At 42.4% G+C, this 26755-nt stretch overlaps 1 protein-coding gene across 1 annotated transcript in view; it reads right to left on the bottom strand.

Moving 5' to 3' along the window:
- Positions 1-460: 460 nt before the first annotated feature.
- LOC141173158 (excitatory amino acid transporter 2-like) overlaps positions 461-26755 on the bottom strand; it is a 79916-nt gene continuing 53621 nt past the window's right edge. The window contains exons 5-9 of the mRNA XM_073657793.1: positions 24510-24636; positions 15828-16061; positions 9556-9750; positions 9333-9467; positions 461-1790 (exon numbers count right to left, since the gene is read on the bottom strand). Of these exons, the coding sequence (XP_073513894.1) occupies positions 1526-1790; positions 9333-9467; positions 9556-9750; positions 15828-16061; positions 24510-24636 (956 nt within the window). The 3' untranslated portion in view covers positions 461-1525. The remainder of the gene's footprint in view (positions 1791-9332; positions 9468-9555; positions 9751-15827; positions 16062-24509; positions 24637-26755) is intronic.

The raw sequence follows: 26755 nt of genomic DNA, 5'->3' as shown, positions 1-26755 counted from the left end.
ATAGTTCTGAGAGAATATATCACATAAAACTGAGATGCCTCCCCTCGAGGAAGATACATGGAAAATGAACTGCTTACATTGAATTGGATCTAGTATTATTAAAGGGGTATTCTCAAGTTTGAAAGTTATCACCTATTCATGGGATAGGGATAACTTTCCGATCACTGGGTCCCCAACCGATCCCAAGAACTGGCCTCTGAAGATCCCCATGTGAATCGAGCGGTAGTCGATCATGTGCACAGCCACTCCATTCACTCTATTTACCTGCAGATATAGTGTTAATCTGCAGGTATATAGCTTTTAAATCATGTCTGGCAGGTTTTTAAAGCGCAGTATGGGAAATCTCTGCTTGTAGAGCAACTGGGTATTTTTTCAGAGTCTTTTCTGGGGGCGTGCCCTTTCCTCATTTCCTTCTTGATACTGCCAATCACAGCTCAGCAGCTTCTAAGACTTTTAGATCAACAGCCGAGCTGTGATTGGTAGAAACTGGTAGGGAGTGGTGAAAGCGCCCGCCCCAGAGAAGACTCTGAAGAAACGTCCAGCTGCTCTACAAGTAGAGATTTCTCATACTGCGCTCCAAAAGCAACAAATGTGAATATCTCTGCAATGGAACGACATAGCAAAACAAGGAAAAAAGCGTCAGAATCAGTATCACACAGTGCTCAGTGAAGAAAATGAACTGTACTGACATGGAAGGACCTCTCATTATAAAGATACTAAAAGCATAAATGAAAATGGATTTTAGAAATTAGACAACACCTTGAAGTATCAGTAAAATTAGATAACTTTCATCCAGGACTTATTAAGAAGTCATCAAAGATTTCTATATGAATGTTTTTCCGATGTCTAGGTGTCTAAAGTCGGGGAGACAATTGGATCCCGATTCATCATTTGCATTTGTGTAAGTCCCTTTTCTTTTTTTGTCTTTTAGCATTCGTAGATGTTTTTGCACCAAATTCTTCAAAATGTTGCACTTGCTTCATCAATATTGTGCAAAATCAAAAATGCACTTTTTTTGTCTTTGACCTGCTTTGTGGCTTTTTAGCATATTTTTTTAAATGGAGCAATATCTGTGGCAAAAAAACTGTCATAGATAAAATAACTCCAGGGGAGAACTGGTGTAAACTTGTGCCAAATTTTGCAAGTCAGAATTGATCAATTAGTGGAAAACATCTAGAAAACAAAAACCCTGTCCACATTGGCGAACATAAAAAAAATAAAACAGCTAAAAAATAGGCTTTAAAAAAGGCTCAAATTTAAAGAAAAATATGACGGAAATAAAAAACGGGCAAAAAACACTAAAAACTAGAGAAAAAAGGTGCAAATTCAATTATGAATCAGGTCCTTTGTGCACATAGATGGGACAGATGACAAAAGGCATCACCCAACCAATACACAACTGTCTTCTCCATATCTATCGTTTTCCTTGCATATTTTAATAAGGAAAACTGGGTAACCTGAGACTGTTACAGGTGAATGATGAAAAAGCTAGATGACGAAATGGCATGTGCAGCTTCGGAGAAAACTAAAGATGCAAAGAATGTTCTACTTGGACCTGATACTCATCGGTGGGTAGTGAAGCATAACCTGAGAATGGTGGGTTATTAACACCTTCTCTACCTGGCTTTTTTATACTGTCATGGTTCATCATGTGCAGTTTGACCATATCTGCCCCATCCCTTGCTTCATGCTTTGCGTCAATTGCTGCAAGTTCTCCTTTGGAAAGATGGTAGATGATTCCAGCACCAAACGAGTCACCAACTACATTGATCGATGTTCTCATACGGTCTCTACAAGACAGAAAGGAAATATGGAGATAGCTGAGACTGCGTGGAACATCTTGGCCTCAGTTCATACAGTATGCCTTGCCTTATCCAATTAACTAGCTATCGAGTGAGGATCACATTATTGTCTGGTGACCTAATTGTTTAAAGTAGGACCTCAAATGGAGATAGAATGTTCCAGTGGAGCTGCTGGTGTGGAATGATCCAAGGGACAAAGGTTGTCTATGCACTATATCTTTTTTTGCAATGTAAAAAACTACGTGTTTCGGCACTTAACCAGTGCCTTCCTCAGGCTTAATATCTGGTTCAGTGCCTAAACGTGTAGTTTTATGCATCCAGTTCTTGTGTATGGTGACCTAATTTTCTAAAGTAGGATATCGAATGGAGATAGGACGTTCCGGTGGAGCTGCTGGTGTGGAATGATCCAAGGGACAAAGGTTGTCTATGCACTATATCTTTTTTGGCAATGTAAAAAACTACTCGTTTCGGCACTTAACCAGTGCCTTCCTCAGACTTAATATCTGGTTCAGTGCCTAAATGCGTAGTTTTATGTATCACAATCCATTGGAATTTTTGCTTAATAACCTGTATGCCCATATGTTAGGATACTGGCGTAGTACTGCTGGAAACCAGTGGCTGAAGGAGCATGAGCAGAACTACAAGTGGTAGTAGAAGTTCTTGTAGTTAGCAAAAGGAGTTGTTTTCAGCGGAGCTTTCCATCCAACAAATATGCAACATGAGTAGATCTAAGTCATACATCTGTAGAATCTAGAATGCAAGCTGCACAGATTGCATTTAGAAAAGGAGCGAAAAGAGTTCCAAGAAAAGTAAAGGGCCCCTGAGACCGTCGATGACTGTACAAAAACTCCTCAAGCGTCTGCTTCTTTATGAATGTAGCATGATCTGGAGCCAAATCAAGGATGAATACAACATTTAGCTACTCCAGATAAATAGTTACATAACATTACATAACATTCTGAGCAATTCTCTGATGTGTTGGATTATACAGTGGGTATGGAAAGTATTCAGATCCCTTTAAAATTTTCACTCTTTGTTTCATTGCAGCCATTTGGTAAATTCTAAAAAGTTCATTTTTTTTCTCATTAAAGTACACTCTGCACCCCATCTTAACTGAAAAAAAAAACAAAAATGTAGAAATTTTTGCAAATTTATTAAAAAAGAAAAACTGAAATATCACATGGTTATAAGTATTCAGACCCTTTGCTCAGACACTCATATTTATGTCACATGCTGTCCATTTCCTTGTGATCCTCCTTGAGATGGTTCTATTCATTCATTGGAGTACAGCTGTGTTTAATTAAACTGATAGGACTTGATTTGGAAAGGCACACACCTGTCTATACAAGACCTCACAGCTCACAGTGCATGTCAAACCAAATGAGAATCATGAGCTCAAAGGAACTGCCCAAGGAGCTCAGAGACAGAATTGTGGCAAGACCCAGATCTGGCCAAGGTTACAAAAGAATTTCTGCATTACTCAATGTTCCTAAGAGCACAGTGGCCTCCATAAACCTTACATGGAAGAAGTTTGGGACCACCAGAAGTCTTCCTAGACCTGGCCTTCCAGCCAAACTGAGCAATCGTGGAAGAAGAGCCTTGGTGAGAGAGGTAGAGAAGAACCCCAAGATCACTGTGGCTGAGCTCCATATATGCAGTAGGGAGACGGGAGAAAGTTCCACAAAGTCAACTATCAATGCAGCCCTCCACCAGTTGGGCGTTTATGGTAGAGTGGCCCGATGGAAGCCTCTCCTCAGTGCAAGACATATGAAAGCTCACACAGAGTTTGCTCAAAAACACATGAAGGACTCCCAGACTATGAGAAATAAGATTCTCTGGTCTGATGAGATGAAGATAGAACTTTTTCATGATAATTCTAAGCGGTATGTGTGGAGAAAACCAGGCACTGCTCATCACCTGCCCAATACAATCCCAACAGTGAAACATGGTGGTGGCAGCATCATGCTATGGGGGTGTTTTTCAGCTGCAGAGACAGGACGACTGGTTGCAATTGAAGGAAACATGAATGTGGCCAAGTACAGAGATATCCTGGATGAAAACTTTTTCCAGAGTGCTCTGGACCTTAGACTTGGCCGAAGGTTCACCTTCCAACAAGACAATGACCCTAAGCACACAGCTAAAATAACAAAGGAGCGGCTAGAGAAAAACTCTGTGACCATTCTTGACTGGCCCAGCCACAGCCCTGACCTAAACCCAATTGAGCATCTCTGGAAAGACCTGAAAATGGCTGTCCACCAACGTTCACCATCCAACCTGATGGAACTGGAGAGGATCTGCAAGGGAGAATGGCAGAGGATCCCCAAATCCAGGTGTGAAAAACTTGTGCATCATTCCCAAGAAGACTCATGGCGGTACTAGCTCAAAAGGGTGCTTCTACTAAATACTGAGCAAAGGGTCTGAATATTATGACCATGTGATATTTCAGTTTTTCTTTTTTAATAAATTTGCAAAAATTTCTACATTTCTGCTATTTCTCAGTCAAGATGGGGTGCAGAGTGTACTTTAATGAAAAAAAAATGAACTTTTTAGAATTTACCAAATGGCTGCAATGAAACAAAGATTGAAAAATGTAAAGGGGTCTGAATACTTTCCATACCCACTGTCTGGGCAATCACTAAACAATCACAAAAACATGTCTGGTCAAAATGTTGTCATGTTGTCATGCAGAGCACAGATGTCAGCTGCAGCCTAATAGAGAACTATAGGCATAAGCGGATTGTAATGAGGGCAATATGGGCTATCGCCGAGGGCATGAGGCTCCGGGGGGCCCATGGCCAGATTGCCCTCATTATAATGTTTTGTGCGCCGCCACTGGTGGAGCTGCAGGGGCGGGTTGGGCAGGGGTACCTTTTAGACGCGGGCCCGGCCACATCACAGGGAGGCAGAAGCGCCCCCTGCATGCTGTGTGAACTGCATCTGCAGAAGTAACATCACACAGCATGCCTGCATCTGCTTCATCCTGCCAGAGAGGAGCTGGTGGATCAGACCTCAGTAGATGGCGGTAAATATTAGGTCGGGGCAGGATGTATGGAGTGTGGAGGGGGCTGCAGGACTCTGCTCACCTGATAAGTGCACACAGGATTGCATACTGTTAGGTCAGTAGCCGCTCTGCTGGGGCTCTGTGTGAGTTATTGCAGGAGTCTGACCTTTGCTGCAGATCAGGTCGCACAGTTAATGCCAGGTCATCAGCTCCAGCATCACCAGATCTGCAGGAAAATTCAGAGTCCTGCAATAAATCACACTGAGCCCGAGCAGAGCAACCACAGACATCGCATACACGATCCTACACTGACTGATCAACCCTGAACCTACAGGACATCACATACTATACTGCTCCATACATAACATATGAGGACCTGTAGGCAGGTCCAGGTGTGATCAGTACAGTGTATATCCCTGTACAAAAAATGTCATCCAGTATACAGATTACTGTAAGGTATACTGTGGTACAGACATCAGAGGGGATATAACAATGTGTATAGTATATACCATCTGATGTCTGTATCATAGTATATCATATACCAGTCATGTATTCTAATATAGACAGTACAGGGCCGTACCTAGGGGAAGAGGAGGGGCATGTGACCTGGGTACAGCAGTCAGGGAGGTGCCTTCGGGCCACCTCATGCGGTGGTCATAGGTGTCTCCCAGGCAGCTGCATTTTGCAGCCCCCAGAGTAGGATTCGACCATTCTCTGAGCTGGCTGTGGAACCGACAGTCGATCAAAGAAGGGAGCTATGTACGGGATCATATTGTGTATAAGGAGCTAAGTGCGGGCTCATATTGTATATAGGGAGCTATGTAAGGGATCATATTATATATAAGGAGCTAAGTGCGGGCTCATATTGTATATAAGGAGCTATGTACGGGATCATATTGTATATAAGGAGCAATGTGCGGGCTCATACTGTATATAGGGAGCTATGTGCAGGCTCATATTGTACATAAGGAGCCATGTGCAGGCTCATACTGTATATAGGGGGCTACGTGCAGGCTCATATTGTTTATAAGGAGCTATGTGCGGGATCATATTGTATATAAGGAGCAATGTGCAGGCTCATACTGAATATAGGGGGCTATGTGCAGGCTCATATTGTATATAAGGAGCTATGTGCAGGCTCATACTGAATATGACACTCAACAGCATTCCATCCATATATTCTGTCAGTTGCTTGATCTGTTTTCGATCAACATTGCGTGCAGCAGCCACCACAGCCTCCTAGATACTGTTCCGAGAGCTGTACTGTTTTCCCTCCCTATAGATCCCACATTTTATGATGGACCACAGGTTCTCTATGGGGTTCAGATCAGGTGAACAAGGGGCCCATGTCATTATTTTTTCTTCTTTTAGACCTTTACTGGCCAGCCACGCTGTGAAGTAGTTGGATGCATGTGATGGAGCATTGTCCTGCATGAAAATCATGTTTTTCTTGAACGATACCGACTTCTTCCTGTACCACTGCTTGAAGAAGTTGTCTTCCAGAAACTGGCAGTAGGTCTGGGAGTTGAGCTTCACTCCATCCTCAACACGAAAAGGTCTCACAAGTTCATCTTTGATGATACCAGCCCATACCAGTACCCCAACTCCACCTTGCTGACGTCTGAGTCAGAGAGGAGCTCTCTGCCCTTTACTGATCCAGCCTCTGGCCCATCCATCTGGCCCATCAAGAGTCACTCTCATTTCATCAGTCCATAAAACCTTTGAAAAATCAGTCTTAAGATATTTCTTGGCCCATTCTTGACATTTTATGTTATGTTTCTTGTTCAAAGGTGGTCGTTTTTCAGCCTTCCTTACCTTGGCTATGTCCCTGAGTATCGCACACCTTGTGCTTTTTGATACTCCAGTAACGTTGCAGCTCTGAAATATGGCAAAACTGGTGGTGAATGGCATCTTGGCAGCTTCATGCTTGATTTTCCTCAATTCATGGGCAGTTATTTTGCGACTTTTTTGGCCAACACGCTTCTTGCGACCCTGTTGGCTATTTGCCATGAAACGCTTGATTGTTCGGTGATCACGCTTCAAAAGTTTGGAAATTTCAAGACTGATGCATCCCTCTGCAAGACATCTCACAATTTTGGACTTTTCAGAGCCCGTCAAATCTCTCTTCTGACCCATTTTGCCAAAGGAAAGGAAGTTGCCTAATAATTAAACACACCTCATATAGGGTGTTGATGTCATTAGTCAACACCCCTCCTGATTACAGAGATGCACATCACCAGATTTACTTAATTGGTAGTTGGCTCTCAAGCCTATGCAGCTTGGAGTAGGACAACATGTATAAAAAGTATCATGTGATCAAAATACTCATTTGCCTAATAATTCTGCACACAGTGTATATATATATATATATATATATATATATATATATATATATATATATATTAATATTATATACTAGATGGTGGCCCGATTCTAACGCATCGGGTATTCTAGAATATGTATGCGGCCGACCGGGCGCAATCAGCAGAGCGTTGTTTAAATTTGGCGCCAAAATCGCTGATTGGTCGCGATCAATCAGCAAAGCGGTGTTTAAATTTGGCGCCAATAATGCTGATTGGTCGCGGTCACCGGCCGCGACCAATCAGCAGAGCGGTGTTTAAATTTGCCGCCAATAACGCAGATTGGTGTTTAAATTTGGCGCCAATATCGCTGATTGGTCACAGCCGGCGACCGGGACCAATCAGCAGAGCGGTGTTTAAATTTGGCGCCAATAATGCAGATTGGTGTTTAAATTTGGCGCCAATATCGCTAATTGGTCGCAGTCGCCGACCGCGACTAATCAGCAGGGCGGTGTATAAATTTGGCGCCAATAATGCTGATTGGTGTTTAAATTTGGCGCCAATATCGCTGATTGGTCGCGGCCAGCGACCAATCAGCAGAGGGGTGTTTAAATTTGGCGCCAAAATCGCTGATTAGTCGCGGCCGGCGACCGCGACTAATCAGCAAAGCGGTGTTTAAATTTGGCGCCAATAATGCTGATTGGTGTTTAAATTTGGCCCCAATATCGCTGATTGGTCGTGGCCGGCTACCGCGACCAATCAGCAGAGCAAGGTATAAATTTGGGGCCAATAATGCTGATTGGTTGCGGCCGGCGACCGCGACCAATCAGCAAAGCGGTGTTTAAATTTGGCGCCAATAATGCTGATTGGTCGGGGCCGACGACCGCGACCAATCAGCAGAGCGGTGTTTAAATTTGGCGCCAATAATGCTGATTGGTCGGGGCCGGCGACCGCGACCAATCAGCAGAGCGAGGTTTAAATTTGGCGCCAATAATGCTGATTGGTCGCGGCCGGCGACCGCGACCAATCAGCAGAGCGGTGTTTAAATTTGGCACCAATATCGCTGATTGGTCGCAGCCGGTGGCCGCGACCAATCAGCGAATCATATTAGTGAGAACCAGGGAGCGGCGCTGCCTGTGAGGGTACTTCCGCTGCGAGCAGCCGGGAGATGACCGGCTGCGAGCAGCAGAAGTATCTTGACCGGCAGCGCCGCTTCCCGGTCCTCCCTTTACACTTGCCGTCGGGAGATCAGCGGCCCTAGCCGCTGATCTCCCAACGGTAGCCGCATGGAGGGCAGCGGCGCCGCCAGTCGGGGTCCTTCTGCTGCGAGCAGCCAGGAGATGACCGGCTAGCGCCAGTCATCTACCGGCTGCATCGCCGCTGACCTCCGTGCGGCAGATGAGCCGCTAACGGCCGTCGTCTTTTTCTGAAATCCTGCGTCGCTGATTGGCCGCGGCCGGACCAATCAGCGACGCGGGATTTCCTGGACAGAAGGACAGACAGACAGACAGACGGGATAAGACGATTATATATATTAGATATATATACTGTATATATATACACCAGTGAAGGAAATAATTATTTGATCCCTTGCTGTTTTTGTAAGTTTTCTCACCGACAAAGACATGAACAGTCTATAATTTTAAGGGTAGGTTAATTTTAACATTGAGAGATATCCCCAAAAAAATCAATATTCTAGAAGTTTCCATTTTGGGTCACATTCATATTACTCACAGTCGTTAATGAGGGCCAATCACCATGTCAAAAGTGTTCAGTGTTTGCTCCTATTTATTCCCGCGGTTCCCCTGAGTATTCCATTGTTTGTTTGTTTTCAAATCCGCCATACGATCTCAGAGATATTGGCTTTTTATTTAGTGCTAATTGATATGGTCTTCAGAAAGGGGGTGTGGCTCACAGCGTACTTATGCAAAGCAGCTTAAAGACACGCCCCTGAGGATCCTGAGAGCCACACCTCCCTTAGTAAAGACCATACAAATTAGCACAAAATAAAAAAAGCCATATCTTTGGAACCGTATGAAGAATTTAAAAAAAAATAAAAAATGAAATACTCAGGGGAGGAGCAGGAACAAAATAAGAACAAGAACTGACCATTTATAACCTAGTGACAGGTCCTTTTTAAAGTCACGTATCACAAGGCAATCCTCAAAAGAAAAAGGTTCATATTTGTATGACAGATATGTTTTTTATACAAAGGATCTATTTACTTACAGCAACCAGTCCACTGCAATTAGCAAACTGATGTCCTGAGTTGGTAGTCCCACAGCTGTTAAGATGAGGAGCATGGTGACGAGGCCGGCACTGGGGATACTAGCTGCACCCACACTGGCTAAGGTTGCTGTGAGACTAAGGGGAACAAAGAATAATGCATTTCATTATTGCATTATGCCTCTCTGCCACATATATCAGAATGGTAGCCACAGGAACAGCTCACCTTACTGTTGCTATTTGACCGGCGTCCAAAGACACATCGTTCATCTGAGCTATAAAGATAGCTGCCACTGCTTCATACAGAGCTGTGCCGTCCATGTTAATGGTGGCTCCAATGGGCAAAACAAAGCGTGTTACTCTCTTGTCAATCTTTAAATTCTCCTCCAAGCATCGGAAAGTGACCGGAAGTGTGCCAGCACTAGGAAATGAAAGATGGTTTAAGCAAGACCAATACAGAAGTAACTATTTATGTATTCATTGATTTTGAACATATGAATCCAATTGAAAGCCAATAGCCCTTGGAAATAAATTTTATAGCGTAACATGCAACCCTGGTAAGCCTTGAAGAAAAACAAAAAGGCTTTCTAAGTCTATGTTTACACTGAAGCCTCGATTCATCATTTGCTATTTTTTAAGTTACTTTTCTTCTTTGTCTTGTTTCTTCCATTGTCTTTTTTTGCTCCAACTTCTTCAACATAGTGTCCACGTTTCATGAATTGTGCAAAAAGTTAAATAAATTGTATTCTTTCTATCTTTAACTATTTTTGCGACATTTGTACAGAAAAAAAGTCACATATTTCACAAAAATTGCACCAAAAAAAAAAGCTTGTATACTTAAAATTACTCCAGAGGGGCACTGAAGTACATTTGCTGCAAATTTTGCGATGTTTTAAAGAGACGTAATTGATGAATCAAGCAAAAAATTCTTGAAATCACAAATTCTGCCACACTGGAGGACATACGAATAAACCAACAACACATATAATATAGATTTAAAAAAAAGTGCAAACTACAAAAAGAATAAGGCACAAATCAAAACTGGTCCAAAATCCTCCTTAAGAAATTATGAAAAAATAAAGTAAAAGAAACTCATCTGATTTATTTATGTGGGAAATCCATTTTGTTGTTCATACATCGAGTTTTCTTGAGCAGTTTTTATTTCCTGAATAAGTTTTAAAAAGCAACTAATGGAAAAGAAAGTGTATATCACTTCATTGAAGTAGATCCTGAAGGAAACCTCTCCAAACTAGATTACTGAGGGGCACAGCAGATTTGTTCCTTTTGTTGACGCCACATTGCCGACTCTAAGTAATAATATCTATGTTCAGTGGAATATTCTCCTAGTCCCAATAAAGGTCTTTTGGATTGTACACCGGTTTGCTGTCCCGGCCTGCTCCATCACACACCCCGTCATAAACTGGTTGGCAGCGGTGGGATAAGAGTAGAAGGAATGGAGAACAGCAGCAACAAATGGAACCAGAACCTCAGGGTACAGGAATTGAACTGTGGAGAACCTACAAACAAGGGCCCGTGAAATAGGGTTCAGTTGCAAATAACTGTCCAAGGACAACTAATTAAGGTTATGGAATTAACTAGCCTTCAAAATAGTACTGGAGAGGGATTCCCAGAGCAATTGGAGGAAAGACGGGACCTAGAGGTAAATACCTGGAAGGGTCAGTGGGTTGTGTGGTATGAGGAGGAGATGGCATTGCTTGGGGACGAAGCCACCATAGAGGATAAACAGGAGGCCATTCAGAGAGCTCATGCAAGGCAGATCGCTGTGTAAGCAGCTAGAAACCACAATCAGATATTAACCACAACACCCACCATGAGGGAACCCTCAAGAGTGTCCCGCAAGGACTTTAAGCTTTCTAATGAGACTTCAGGGGGCATTGAAGGATTCTTCCAAGACTTTGAACACCAATGTCAGTTAATGGAAGTTCCAGAAACTGAGTCGTTCCGATATCTGGTGGGACTCTTAGAAGGTGGAGCTGCAGAAGCATATCGAGCTACGAACCCTCAGTGGAACTGCGAGAATGAAGACATTAAGCAAACCATCCTGGAACATTATGCGGTAACTCCAGACACTTACAGGACTCGTTTCACTTGTTAGCTTGTAGGCTCTTTTAAAATATATGCCCATAGAATTAAACAAGCATGTTATTACTGGCTGGAAGAAGAGGGGGCCTTAAGTCTGGAGAGGGTCCTACAAGTCATCCTAAAAAGCAGTTCTTTGCCAAATGCCCCACTGAGATCAGGGAATGGGTGCATAAGAGTAAACTAGCAACAGTGTAACAAGCTGCAGCTTAAGACTGTGTGCCCATTATGCGTTTTTCAAACGTTTTTGATGCGGATTTTCCGCAGCATAAATGCTTGCAAAATGCTTGGTAATCCGTACCCCATGATCCCCAATGAAAATCTGCATGTTCTGTGCCCATGCTGTGGAATTTTCCGCAGCGGATTTTCCTTGCGGAAAAATCCGCAGCATGTCCATTATTTGTGCGTTTCTGCATGCAGATTTGAGGTCCCAATGCACTTGAAAAACGCAAGTCAAATCCGTATGTAAAAACGCTGCAAAAACGCGTCAAAAACGCGTTTCACATCCGCAAGCGTTTTTGACTGCCAAGAACATGCAGAAACGCTGCAGAAATTTTCTGCTTCATTTCTGCATCGTGGGCACATACCCTTAGTGGATGAGATTCTCAATATCAAGCCACAGTGGAAGAATAAGCTAATTGATGGAGAGAGGACTGCCAGCTCCCCACCACCAGTGGTCCATTGTCCTTAAGTCCCCAATGTTTCTACCCCTGTGAATGTGACTCCAGTTACTCCTACCTAATCTACTGGAATGCGACTGAGAGGGAATGTAGTAGAGCACAGACATCATGGTTGTGGGCATCCCGGGCATCTGCAGGCCACATGCACAGCTGTCCAGTGGGGGAATCGTCCTCAACCCCAACAACCACCTTGTACACCTACATATGGGCCTTAGTCTACAGGTTCCTTTACCGCCTCCAGAATGCAAATTGGAGAGACTGCAACGCAGCGCAGATGTTACCAATGTGGGCAGCCTGGGCATCTGCAAGCCACCTGCTCTACTGGACGATTGAGGAATGACCCTGCACCAAATCAACCTATTAATTATCTACAGCCAACTACAATGGAGGAGTAGGTGTAACCACTCCGAGCTGACTTGCCTAATGAGTCAGACACCCATTTTTGACCACTAAGGGTTTATGGGTTATGAAACATAGCCATGAGTTCCTCTAATCATCAAAGAAAGCACTATCAGGAAGTTGTGTTGGACAGATGGAGAGGTCTTGGTTTTTGTGGCTCTGGGGCATATCTCATCATAGCTGAGCCCAGAGTGGTTGGGCCAGAGGCAATACAGCAAGGACTGAGGATTACCATTGAATCAGCTGGAGGCAAATGCAGGAATATTCCAAAAGCGACTGCAGAGCTGGGCTTTGCCTGTACAGAATTTGAGGGGGGAAGAGGATGTAACAGTGTGTCACCACCAGGCGGCCTTCATGGACCATAGAAACATAGAAAGGTAGAGTTGGAAGGGACCTCCAGAGTCATCTGGTCCAACCCCATGCTCAATGGAGGATTCACTAAATCATCTCAGAAAGATGTCTGTCCAGCCTCTGTTTGAAGGATACCATAATGTAATTAGGCCTCTATTAGCATTTCTTGTCCTGCATCTGGTGGGGGTATGTGTGTCTTTGTTCCTGTCCGCAAGGGGGCTTGCTGATACACAACTTTTCTACACAACTTTTCAGACTGGCCAGAAACAGGGTTTCTAGGACCTCCTCTTACTCTTTGAGTTAAATGTACCTAATGGTTAAGGCCGTGGGTGTAAGCAACTCTGCGCATCCAGGGGGCTGATCCCAAGAGAACAATAAGCCACATGTTTGGGGTTTGCAGTTGGTGTTATGTCTGGGAAGGGCTAGGATCTTCTGCTGAGGCCAGATCCTGGCCCCACTACTTAAACATTTGGAGACTGGAGTGTAAGAGTGGTGGACTGTACTGTCGTGTTCTTGCCCCTGAATAAAACAATCGCATTATGTAAATGATGGCATGCGTTTGTATACATGTATTATGTTATGTGAAGTGTGAACTATGTCCGGCGGTTTTTAGTGCGTATTGTGATATAGACTGTAATATGGTAAGGTATAAAGTATAAAGTAAGACATAGCTTAGGTTTTAGGACATAAAGTAGTGACCATAGGGTAATGTTTTTAAAATATGTAAATGAAACGCATAACATTTGTAAAGGAGATCTGTCAGGTGCAGACGTAGGGACAAGCATAGTTAAAGTTCAGGACTAGCCCATAGTGGGAGGGGAATGCGCCCAGCAAAATGGAACTGCTTCCTGATACGCAGTCAGATAGGGAAGTTTGCTAACCAAGGTCAAGTTGGAGTTGCAGTTTGCTGACAATGGAAGCAAGAATCTATTGTTCGGGCAGTGGGAGGCCTTACTGGAATCCCTTGTGGACATTCCTGCAATGTCCAGAGCTCAAGGCTCGATACAGGTACTATGAAGAGTGCTTTCTCCTGTGTCGTAAAGAGGAAGATGGAAGTGGAACCGCGTGAAGAGAAGCAAACGGATCCCGGGTGTACTACGGAACTGGACGGTAAATCCCTGGAACCGACAGAACCAGTAAATGCAGAGATAGTCCAGGAGGCACGCATAGTAATGCTGAAAATGTGCTGTGTTAAGGAAACAAGAAATAAGAAGTGTTGTACTCCGTATTGCGAGTTACAATCTGATGAACTTGAATTGTCTAGTAAACCTTTGTTTGTTGAAATGAACTGTGTGTCCCCTGAGTTATGTGCAGCAGCTCCGGAAGATGGGGCCTGAAGACAGCGGAGGCCTATGGCCTACAAGTGAGTGTGACGCACCCCACACCTGACAGTATATTTGGACGGGAACACTATTTTCCTGTAGAGTGCCAGGGCGATATGGACTAGCAGCTCGTCCAAAGCTACCACCCTCAGGCACTTTACACTAAAATCGTTTTTGAATGCCTCGGACACCTTACATTTGTCATTTTTGAATGCTTCAAAAAACGAAAACTCTTTCTAATGCCACGTTCACATCTTTAGTATTTGGTCAGTATGTTACATCAATATTTTTAAGCCAAAATCAGGAGTGGAACAATTAGAGGAAAAGTATAATAGAAACTCGTCACCACTTCTGTATTTATCACCCACTCCTGGTTTTGGCTTACAAATACTGATGTAAAATACTTACCAAAAACTGAACGTGGCCTTAAGGCTCTGTTATCTGCAGGTAGTTTGCTATCTAAAGTGAGTAATGTCAATACGCAATGATCTGTGTAAATTCAGACCAATACAAAACATCATGATCATTTTTGGGTCAATACATTTTTCAGGATTGATTGTGAGGCTATGTGCCCATGATGCAGAAATGCTTCAGATTTTTCCTGAGCGTTTCTGCATCTCCCTCACAGAAAAACGCTAGCGGATTGTACATGCGGATTGTACATGCGGATTGTACATGCGGATTGTACATGCGGATTGTACATGCGGATTGTACATGCGGATTGTACATGCGTTTTTCCTGCCAGGGACTAGCGGAAGTGAAGCGTTCTTCACATGCATTTCCGCATGCGGGTTGTCAAGAGCTTTTCCAAGCAATTTTAGCATCACTTGGAAAGTGCTTGACAACTTGGTCACACTATATAAATCCATGCAACCGATATGGATTTATATAGTGTGACCAAGTTATGATGCAGCAAATGCAGCATCAATGGTAAAAAAAGAATAAAAATGGTGAAAAATAAAAAAAAACATTATACTCACCTTCGAATGGCCCCCGGTCTCCTTCTCTGGTGGGTCCGGTGTCTTCGGCTGCTCGCGGTGGTGTAAAAGGACCTTCCATGACGTCATTTAGTCATGTGACAGGTCACGCGATCGCCGACGTCAGTGGTTGCGTGACCTGTCACATGACTAAATGACGTCATGGAAGGTCCTTTTACACCACCGCGAGCAGCCGAAGAGACAGCAGCGCCGCCGGGAGCAGACGGGGGTCCATCAGAAGGTAAGTATATGTTTATTTTTTATTTTAATTCTTTTTTCACTACAGGTACTATGATACCCGGGTCTGGAGGAGAGTCTCCTCTTCTCCAGACCCGGGTACCACCCGAGCGTTGAATCGCATAACATCCGCATGTGTACTTGTAGTCATGCGGATGTTATGCTGTCCAATGCAAGTCAATGGCGGCTAAAACCCCGCGATTCCGCAAAATTAATGGTTGTGCTGCGTTTTTTTCCGCAATGATAATCCGCAGCGGAAATTTCCGCAGCATGTGCACAGCACATGCGGATTATCATTGGGGAACATTACAGACCTATTACCAAGAGTTTTTTAAGCGTTTCCGCAGTGGACATTACACTGTGGAAACGCTTAAAAAATGCATAGTGGGCACACAGCCTTAGAGGGCAGTTGCCATTAATTTGGTCACTTACCTAGACGCTGTGCCAAGAGCAGTGATCCAGGCCTGAAATATACCAGCATAGAACCTAAATGGATTTTTCCTGGTAATGGAGAAAAATATGAGTGGTAGGATCACACCGCCATGGATTACTAGGCCCACAATTACTGTCACCATGTACATTCCAAGTTGCCTGGCCACGGTTTCTAAATCCTTGATGGCTGCAATCTTCCCACAGATAAGCGATGCAATTCCAAGTGGGGAGTACCTAAACATATCCAAGAAAAATACATTATTTATATAGTGTCCATATATTTGGCAGTTTACTGACTTCAGTCTCTTTCCCGATTGAGGCTCACATTCTCAATTACAAATTTACTTACATGTATATTATTGGTGTGTTGAAAAAGATATATGATGACACAAGGAGAACATACAAACCCCATGCAGATAATCCCCTTGGCTAAATTTTAACCACAGAGCCACCACGTTGCCTGTAGCAAGTTTATGTTCAGATTTAGATTATTTTTCGATATTGCATTTTACTATTATCTGTGCTATATTTGGTCATCTTTGGTTTGGCTTTTGTAAGTTTTTTAACTACTTTATCAGATTTTAATTGTACAATATTTATTTTAGCTTTGAGTTACTCTCTTTACCCTACTGGGGGCAAATCCCTATTCAGTGTTTGCCTGGTGGCCATCACTTACATTAATCTGTTTTTTCTTGGCTTTTGGTCTAAGGTGTAACGTCTCTCCTTGTGGAGTGTCATGCCTGACATGCTAGGGTAAAGAGACTTATATTTGCATGGCCTAAAAGTCTCCTGACACAGGCATGTCAGTCTTATCATTCTCCACGAGGAGAGACGCTACCCCCTAGAACACAGTCAAAGGCCTTTCATACAGCCAAATCAGATCTCATGCTTTGCACTGAGGAGGGACAACACCCTGAAACATGTGTTTGCAAATTGAGATTCTGGTTTATCTTACGTCATGTGGCAAGACTTGTTAATGGATCGATATTTAGGATTAATGCCCCCAGTAGAGTTCTAGTCCTCTTCTTTTCTGAAGAGGCAATTTGCATGCTTGGCTTTTTTGACTCCAAGGTATGGTATAAAAACTTAGTACATGGACATATTTATTTAGGGCATCTTTTAAAATCCAAGTTCTGGAATTGAAGAATAGATTGTCACAGAGAAATGATTCCATATAATATTGCTTTGAGAACTGATCGACAGGACTTGTTAACACCTAGGCCGAAGGAGAACAAGTCATCAGACAGGATTTGATCTATTACTATGATATATTACTATAATATAATGTCTGTAAAGCGCTGTGGAATTAATGGACGCTATATAAGTGAGTAAAATAAATAAAAATAAAATAAATAAATATTACAAATTATCATGAGGACTGGGACAATATGTTGAAAATCCTTAGGAGACATCGGAAGGTACTACTGTCAGGTTAAGGCCTTAAGGAACATATAGCTGAACATATAGGCTTCTTGGAGTAGCACCATAAGACCACCTCAATTTTCAACTTTTTGGTTAATAGTCATTTCATGAGAAACAACACCGGGGGTTAAAGTTCAGGAACCAGGGTTATTTTCTGTGTAAGACATGTAATGATCATGGTCAGAGAATTTATGGATGGGTTCGGAAAAAGATATCTATGCAAAGAATATATGAGATGTTCCTCTGTAGAAATTGTTTATTATTTGGTTATTTGGAGTGCCCAAGTGCTTCCGATATGCTGGCAAGAGAACAAGAGACTTTAGGTTCAGAAAAAGGGAACCTATTGGTAGTATATCCAACTATGGCAAAGAGGAACGTACCCATAAAGAACAAAACAAACCCTTTTGTCTCAGTCCAATTGCCCAACATTTTATAGAGAAGCATAATTTAAAATTGACCAGTTTCGAAGGATGGGCAATTTGCCAAGTGCGACTTGGTATAAGAAGGAGTGATCTGGATGCAGCTTTGCTGAAACGTGAGAGCAAATCAATTTACAAAATGAAGTCTGTCAGTCCTGGGGACTTAATGAAAACTTTAATTTTGGCTGTTTTCTTTAAAAGTTCTCTAGATTTCACTTAATTTACGTACATTTTTTTCCTTCGACATTCTGTTATAATTTTAGGGGGAGTCCGTCAACACCTGGGGGGGTATTTAAACTGCCTAGATGTTTGTATGGGGCACCTAATCTTAATTGATTTGTTCTTGATGGGTGTGGCTTTGTAGTTGTTGACTGGACATCAACTTTTGTTTGGTGCGGCATTGGCATGGTCTAAGCTTTGGTGTGCCGTCACGCGTTCCTATTTGCATTGTGAAGCCGGTGCCTCACATTGGTTGTTTTCTCTTTGGGGCCCGAGGCAGGCACTGTGTGCCCTGTCTGCACCCTGCATGCTGGCACTGGTTGCTCGCAGCGGTGCGCTTGTGGTGTTGAGTTATTTCTAGCATGTGGCTCCTGTCTGTAGCCTCCACTTGCTACATCCAGAAGTGTGGCAGGCAACAGCCACAGGTGAGGGCTGGGATAGTTCGTTCTGGGTCTTGAAGGCGGGTGGATCTGTGTGGGGGTGCTGGCTTTGCTGTAGAAGTGTAGGGGGACATGGTGTTGCCCTGACACGTGTTCCACACAAGGGGTGCATCGGGGCTCCTTCATTTTCATGTCATATAGGGGTTGATTTTTGTCTGTGAAGTTGAGCTATACTCGCCTAGTGTGATTTGGGTAGGGGCTAGGTCCTCTATATAGATGTTTGGGCGGTTTAACAGTCATTTTGGGGGTGACAAACTGCCTTTAAGTGTATATATAAGCCATTTTTTACAACAAAGGTGCCCCTATATATACGTATTCATCTTATTGTAATTACGGAATATTGACAACACCCCCATATAATTCTGATTATATACTTGTACAGGGAATTATATATATTTACAATATGTAGATTGTTTGTTATTTATTTGTTTTTCTTTTTAGAACAGAATTTAGTGACCAAATGAATTTAGTTCTATTTGAATAAATTGCTTTCATTCAGTCTAAGCACTCTTAATTATAATTATATATTCATATACTGAATATTGTTTTTTATAGTCAATGAAAGATTCTGTAGATTATATAATCAATATCTTTTAGTTGACATCTTGCAGAGTTATGGAGTATCAGCAGATTCTCTGAATTTACAGTTCAGTTCCATTTTTGTATTTCCATTCATTCTTATGTGCTAGCGCTGAGTGGTTGTTTGAGCTGTCCATCATCAGAAAAGCAACTTACAGCCTGTATGTATGGCCGATCCACCCCGCGAGTCGGGCTTGTCCTGGCAATCAGCCTTTGGACAGATATACCTAGCTACACTCAGGGGTGGAACTTCCACGGTCGCAGCAGCGCAAGACCCGGCGGTTGAGAGGCCCGCTGACACCAGCAAATACTTACGCTGGCTGTGTCATTCAGCTGAAATGTATTGCCTCGCACAGACACATCAGGTCCATGTGCAGCAATACATGCTGCCAGCCAAGCAGAGCCCAGTAGCTATCATTGGTGTGCACATAACCGGGGGCGCATGACAGTGATGTTATGCACTACCGTCGCTTGTACGCTGAAGTCAGCTGCTGGCTTCAAAAGAGGACACAGAGAGGCGGGGGAGCAGAGGGGAGGTGAGTATTTGTTATGTTTTTTAGATCAGTGAGTACACGGTGGCCATACTACGACATGAATGACTATGGGCTGTGCATTATACTACATGGATGACTATGGGCTGTGTATTATACTACATGGATGACTATGGGTTGTGCATTATACTACATGGATGACTATGGGCTGTGTATTATACTACATGGATGACTATGGGCTGTGTATTATACTACATGGATGACTATGGGCTGTGCATTATACTACATGGATGACTATGGGCTGTGTATTATACTACATGGATGACTATGGGCTGTGCATTATACTACATGGATGACTGTGGGCTGTGCATTATACTACATGTATGACTATGGGCTGTGCATTATACTACATGGATGACTATGGGCTGTGCATTATACTACATGGATGACTGTGGGCTGTGCATTATACTACATGGATGACTATGGGCTGTGCATTATACTACATGGAGGAATATGGGCTGTGCATTATACTACATGGAGGACTATGGGCTGTGCATTATACTACATGAATATCTATGGTCTGTGCATTATACTACATGAATGAATGACTATGGGCTGTGCAATATACTACATGGATGAGTATGGACTGTGCATTATAATACATGGATGACTATGGGCTGTGCATTATACTACATGGAGGATTATGGGCTGTGCATTAAACTACATGACTACCTATGGGCTGTGCATTATCGTACATGGATGACTATGGGCTGTGCATTATACTACATGGATGACTGTGGGCTGTGCATTATACTACATGGAGGACTATGCGCTGTGCATTATACTACATGGATGACTATGGGCTGTGCATTATACTACATGGAGGACTATGCGCTGTGCATTATACTACATGGATGACTATGGGCTGTGCATTATACTACATGGAGGACTATGCGCTGTGCATTATACTACATGAATATCTATGGGCTGTGCATTATACTACATGAATGAATGACTATGGGCTGTGCAATATACTACATGGATGAGTATGGACTGTGCATTATACTACATGGAGGATTATGGGCTGTGCATTATACTACATGAATGCCTATGGGCTGTGCATTATACTACACGGATAACTATGGGCTGTGCATTAAACTAAATGGATTACTATGGACTGTGCATTATACTACATGGATGACCATAGGCTGTGTATTATACTACATGGATGACTATGGGCTGTGCATTATAATACATGGACGACTATGGGCTGTGCATTATACTACATGGATGACTATGGGCTGTGCATTATACTACATGAATGACTATAGGCTGTGCATTATACTACATGGAGGACTATAGGCTTTGCATTATACTACATGAATGCCTATGGGCTGTGCATTATACTACATGGAGGATTATGGGCTGTGCGTTATACTACATGAATATCTATGGGCTGTGTATTATACCACATGGATGACTATAGGCTGTGCATTATACTATATGGATGACTATGGGCTGTGCATTATACTACATGGAGGACTATGGGTTGTGCATTATACTACATGGATGACTATAGGCTGTGTATTATAATTCATGAATGCCTATGGGCTGTGCATTATACTACACGGATGACTATGGGCTGTGTATTATACTACATGGATGACTATAGGCTGTGCATTATACTCTTTGAATACCTATGGGCTGTGCATTATACTACATGGATTACTATGGGCTGTGCATTAAACTACATGGATGGCTATGGGCTGTGCATTATGCTACATGGATGACTATGGGCTGTGTATTATACTAGTATAGAGGACTATGATCTGTGCATTATACTACATGGATGGCTATGGGCTGTGCATTATGCTACATGGATGACTATAGGCTGTGGATTATACTACATGGAGGATTATGGGCTGTGCATTATACTACATGAATGACTATGGGCTGTGCATTATACTACATGGATTACTATGGGCTGTGCATTAAACTACATGGATGACTATGGGCTGTTCATTATACTACATGGAGGACTATGGGCTGTGAATTATACCACATGGATGACTATAGGCTGTGCATTATACTACATGGAGGACTATGGGCTGTGCATTATACTACATGAATGACTATGGGCTGTGCATTACACTACATGAATGACTATGGGCTGTGCATTATACTACATGGATGACTATGGGCTGTGCATTATACTACATGGATGACTATAGGCTGTGCATTATACTACATGGATGACTATGGGCTGTGCATTATACTACATGGAGGAGTAAGGGCTGTTCATTATACTACATGAATACCTATGGGCTGTGCATTATACTACATGGATTACTATGGGCTATGCATTATACTACATGGATGGCTATGGGCTGTGCATTATACTACATGGATGAGTATGGACTGTGCATTACACTACATGGATGAGTATGGACTGTGCATTATACTACATGGAGGACAATGGGCTGTGCATTATACTACAAGAATGCCTATGGACTGTACATTATACTACACGGATGACTATGGGCTGTGCATTATACTACATGGATTACTATGGGCTGTGCATTATACTACATTGATGACTATGGGCTGTGCATTATACTACATGGATTACTATGGGCTGTGCATTATACTACATGGATGACTATGGGCTGTGCATTATATTACATGGATGACTATGGGCTGTGCATTATATTACATGGATGACTATGGGCTGTGCATTATACTACATGGATGACTATGGGCTGTGCTTTATACTGCATGGAGGACTATGGGCTGTGCATTATACTTCATGGAGGACTATGGGCTGTGCATTATACTACATGGAGGACTATGGGCTGTGCATTATACTACATGAATGTCTATGGGCTGTGCATTATACTACATGGATGACTATGGGCTGTGCATTATACTACATGGATGACTATGGGCTGTGCATTATACTACATAAATGAATGACTATGGGCTGTGCATTATACTACATGGATGAGTATGGACTGTGCATTATAGTACTTGGAGGACTATGGGCTGTGCATTATAGTACATGAATGCCTATGGGATGTGCATTATACTACATGGATAACTATGGGCTGTGCATTATGCTAATTGGATGACTATGGGTTTTTCATTATACTACATGAATGAAAGACTATGGTCTGTGCATTATTCTACATGGATGGCTATGGGCTGTGCATTATACTACATGTATGACTATGGTCTGTGCATTAAACTACATGAAGGACTATGGGCTGTGCATTACACTACATGGATGACTATGGGCTATGCATTATACTACATGGATGACCATGGGCAGTACATTATACTACATGGATGATTATTGGCTGTGCATTATACTACATGTATGACTATGGGCTGTGCATTATACTACATCAATGGCTATGGGCTCTGCATTATACTACATGTATGACTATGGGCTGTGCTTTATACTACATGCATGAGTATGGACTGTGCATTATACTACATGGATGACTATGGGCTGTGCATTATACTACATGTATGACTATGGGCTATGCATAATACTACATGGATGACTATGGGCTGTGCATTATACTACATGTATGACTATGGGCTATGCATAATACTACATGGATGACTATGGGCTGTCCATTATACTACATGTATGACTATGGGCTGTGCATAATACTACATGGATGACTATGGGCTGTTCATTATACTACATGTATGACTATGGGCTGTGCATTGTACTACATGGATGACTATGGGCTGTGCATTATTCTACATGTATGACTATGGGGAGTGCATTATACTAATGGGGCCCCATGACTTCTATGTACGCCCCTAGTGAGTATAATGTGGTTTTTTTTTCAATAAATTAAAGAACAGCGGCAGAGCGGGGGACATATACCAGGATAGGGCCCAGGATAATGGCCATATATACTCGGATGGGGAATATGTATACCAGGATGGGGCCCAAGTTTATCAAAGTCAAATACCAGAAAGTATCAAAAACAAAGCAGCTTTATTTATAGCATGACAGACCAACAAGACACAAAAACAACAGAGTAAAAAAGAGACAAAAAAACACAAGTTACTTAATTTAAATAATAGGTACAGAAATTCTACAACGTCAGAGACTCACCAAATGCTCATTGTGGAAAACTAGCCTAAGTCCACGTTCATAGGTTCAGTATTTGTTCCACTCCTGGTTTTGGCTTATAAATACTGATATAAAATACTGACCAATCAGAGGAAAAGTATAATAGAAACACGTCACCACTTTAGCATTTTTCAACCACTCCTGGTTTTGGCTTACAAATATTGATGTAAATAACCTTCCCAAATACTCAGCATGTGAACGTGTCCCAAATGGTTTTTATGGTTTTAGAAAAATGTCCCCTAGCTGAAGTTTGTTTTAAATAAAAGAAAAAAAAACTGAGCTTTGATCACTCTTCCCAGGTCCAGCACTGAGTCTCCACTGCTGTTTGTCATTGTCTGCAGTGGTGACATCACACCGACAACACTGCAGCCAATCAGTGAGCTCAGCAGCTCTACCTGAATTGACGGCACAAGCCGCTATGAACCGCCATTCTCATTGATTGACCATAGCGTTGTCGATGTGACGTCAGCGCTGCAGACAATAACAGACACCAGGGGCAACAGTGGAGACTCTACGCTGGATCCGGGGAGGGTGAGTAAAGGACAGTTTGTTTTTTAAAGAGCAGCTGGGGGAGAGAGGTTTTCTTAAAGCCTTTGTTGGACCACATGCAGAGCGCTGACCACATGTTGGGTTCAGGACAATAAAATACTTCTTTACGTCCATATTATGTTATTTCCTATAGTTTTGTTCCGAGTGTATGCAATGGTATAAGAAGAGATGAACGTAGGGTATGAAGTTTGCTCTACATTTTGGTGGCCACTTGGAAGCACTGATCTGTCATGGTGAAGAAACCCTTCAGATGAGTTGACTCTTTTCCCATAACTTTTTGGCATAAACCCGAAACACTAATGAAAGGTTAAATTCCATAAATTACTTAATGACTCTCTCCCTTTCGCAACATATAATTTAGTGACTCAATAAACCACAAACAAATCAAGGCGACCGCACGTTTGTCTTACCACATAATCATGGTGACCAGTTTCATAATGATCTCATTGAGGATATTAAAGAAATCAGCCATTAACTTTGCTTGTTCTCCCATCTTTCCCATGGAAATCCCAAATGCAATAAAGAATCCGATGAGGCCTAAGAAGAATGGAATGAAAAGCAGAGGTCAGTGCTAACACAAGCAAAGACTGTCCTCAATCAGCAGATTTTATTCTTAGCACAGTCATTAAATTCTTCATTTATTTCAGCAGATTTCTTGCTCTTCAGAACGGTCTTTGGTTTTGACTTTACTGGTCCAACTTTTATATACAGTACAGACTAAAAGTTTGGACACACCTTCTCATTTAAAGATGACTATGAAAATTGTACATTTACACTGAAGGCATCAAAACTATGAATTAACTGAAAATATGTCTTATATTCTAGGTTCTTCAAAGTAGCCACCTTTGCTTTGATGACTGCTTTGAACACTCTTGGTATTCTCTTGATGAGCTTCAAGAGGTAGTCACCGGAAATGGTTTTCACTTCACAGGTGTGCCCTGTCAGGTTTAATAAGTGGGATTTCTTGCCTTATAAATGGGGTTGGGACCATCAGTTGTGTTGTGCAGAAGTCTGGTGGATACACAGCTGATAGTCCTACTGAACAGACTGTTAGAATTTGTATTATGGCAAGAAAAAAGCAGCTAAGTAAAGAAAAATGGTGGCCATCATTAGTTTCAGAAATGAAGGTCAGTCAGTCCGAAAAATTGGGAAAACTTTGAAAGTGTCCCTAAGTGCAGTTGCAAAAACCATCAAGCGCTAGAAAGAAACTGGCTCACATGAGGACCGCCCCAGGAAAGGAAGACCAAGAGTCACCTCTGCTTCTGAGGACAAGTTTATCCGAGTCACCAGCCTCAGAAATCACAGGTTAACAGCAGCTCAGATTAGAGACCAGGTCAATGCCACACAGAGTTCTAGCAGCAGACACATCTCTACAACAACTGTTAAGAGGAGACTTTGTGCAGCAGGCCTTCATGGTAAAATAGCTGCTAGGAAACCACTGCTAAGGACAGGCAACATGCAGAGGAGACTTGTTTGGGCTAAAGAACACAAGGAATGGACGTTAGATCAGTGGAAATCTGAACTTTGGTCTGATGAGTCCAAATTTGTGATCTTTGGTTCCAACCACCATGTCTTTGTGCGACACAGAAAAGGTGAATGGATGGACTCTACATGCCTGGTTCCCACCGTGAAACATGGAGGAGGAGGAGTGATGGTGTGGGGGTGCTTTGCTGGTGACACTGTTGGGGATTTATTAAAAATTCAAGGCATACTGAACCAGCATGGCTACCACAGCATCTTGCAGCGGCATGCTATTCCATCCGGTTTGCGTTTAGTTGGACCATCATTTATTTTTCAACAGGACAATGACCCCAAACACACCTCCAGGCTGTGTAAGGGCTATTTGACCAAGGAGGAGAGTGATGGGGTGCTACGCCAGATGACCTGGCCTCCACAGTCACCAGACCTGAACCCAATCGAGATGGTTTGGGGTGAGCTGGACCGCAGAGTGAAGGCAAAAGGGCCAACAAGTGCTAAGCATCTCTGGGAACTCCTTCAAGATTGTTGGAAGACCATTTCCGGTGACTACCTCTTGAAGCTCATCAAGAGAATGCCAAGAGTGTGCAAAGCAGTCATCAAAGCAAAGGGTGGCTACTTTGAAGAACCTAGATAGAATATAAGACATATTTTCAGTTGTTTCACACTTTTTTTGTTAAGTATATAATTCCACATGTGTTAATTCATAGTTTTGATGCCTTCAGTGTGAATGTACAATTTTCATAGTCAAGAAAATACAGAAAAATCTTTAAATGAGAAGGTGTGTCCAAACTTTTGGTCTGTACTGTATATATATATAGACTATATATATTTTATTATTATATTATCATAACATAAAAGTAGAACACAAATGTGTCCGTACATTTTCAACTTTGCTCTTAAAGGGTATGTTCACACAGGGCATTTTTGGTGCTTTTTTTTCTGCTGCAAAACTTCTTGGTAGTAAAGTTTATGCCTCAAAAAAGCAGGTATTGCTGCATTTTTTGCAGCGTTTTTGTCACTGTCCATTTGTCTCTTGTGCATGCTGATTACATTTAGTAAAAAAAAAATTACCCAACTCAACTTCCTCTGTTTTTTGCACAAAAACGCAGCAAAATCTGATACCTGCATTTTTTTCAGCGTATTTTCGACTACCCATTGCTTTCAATGGGTGAAAAAC

The sequence above is a fragment of the Phyllobates terribilis genome, unplaced genomic scaffold (genome assembly GCF_046119375.1).
Source record: "Phyllobates terribilis strain yellow unplaced genomic scaffold, ASM4611937v1 Scaffold_12__6_contigs__length_324123572, whole genome shotgun sequence".
Lineage (NCBI taxonomy): Eukaryota > Metazoa > Chordata > Amphibia > Anura > Dendrobatidae > Phyllobates > Phyllobates terribilis.
Note: the sequence above shows the minus strand (reverse complement) of the source record. Positions and strands in the feature narration are given on the sequence as shown.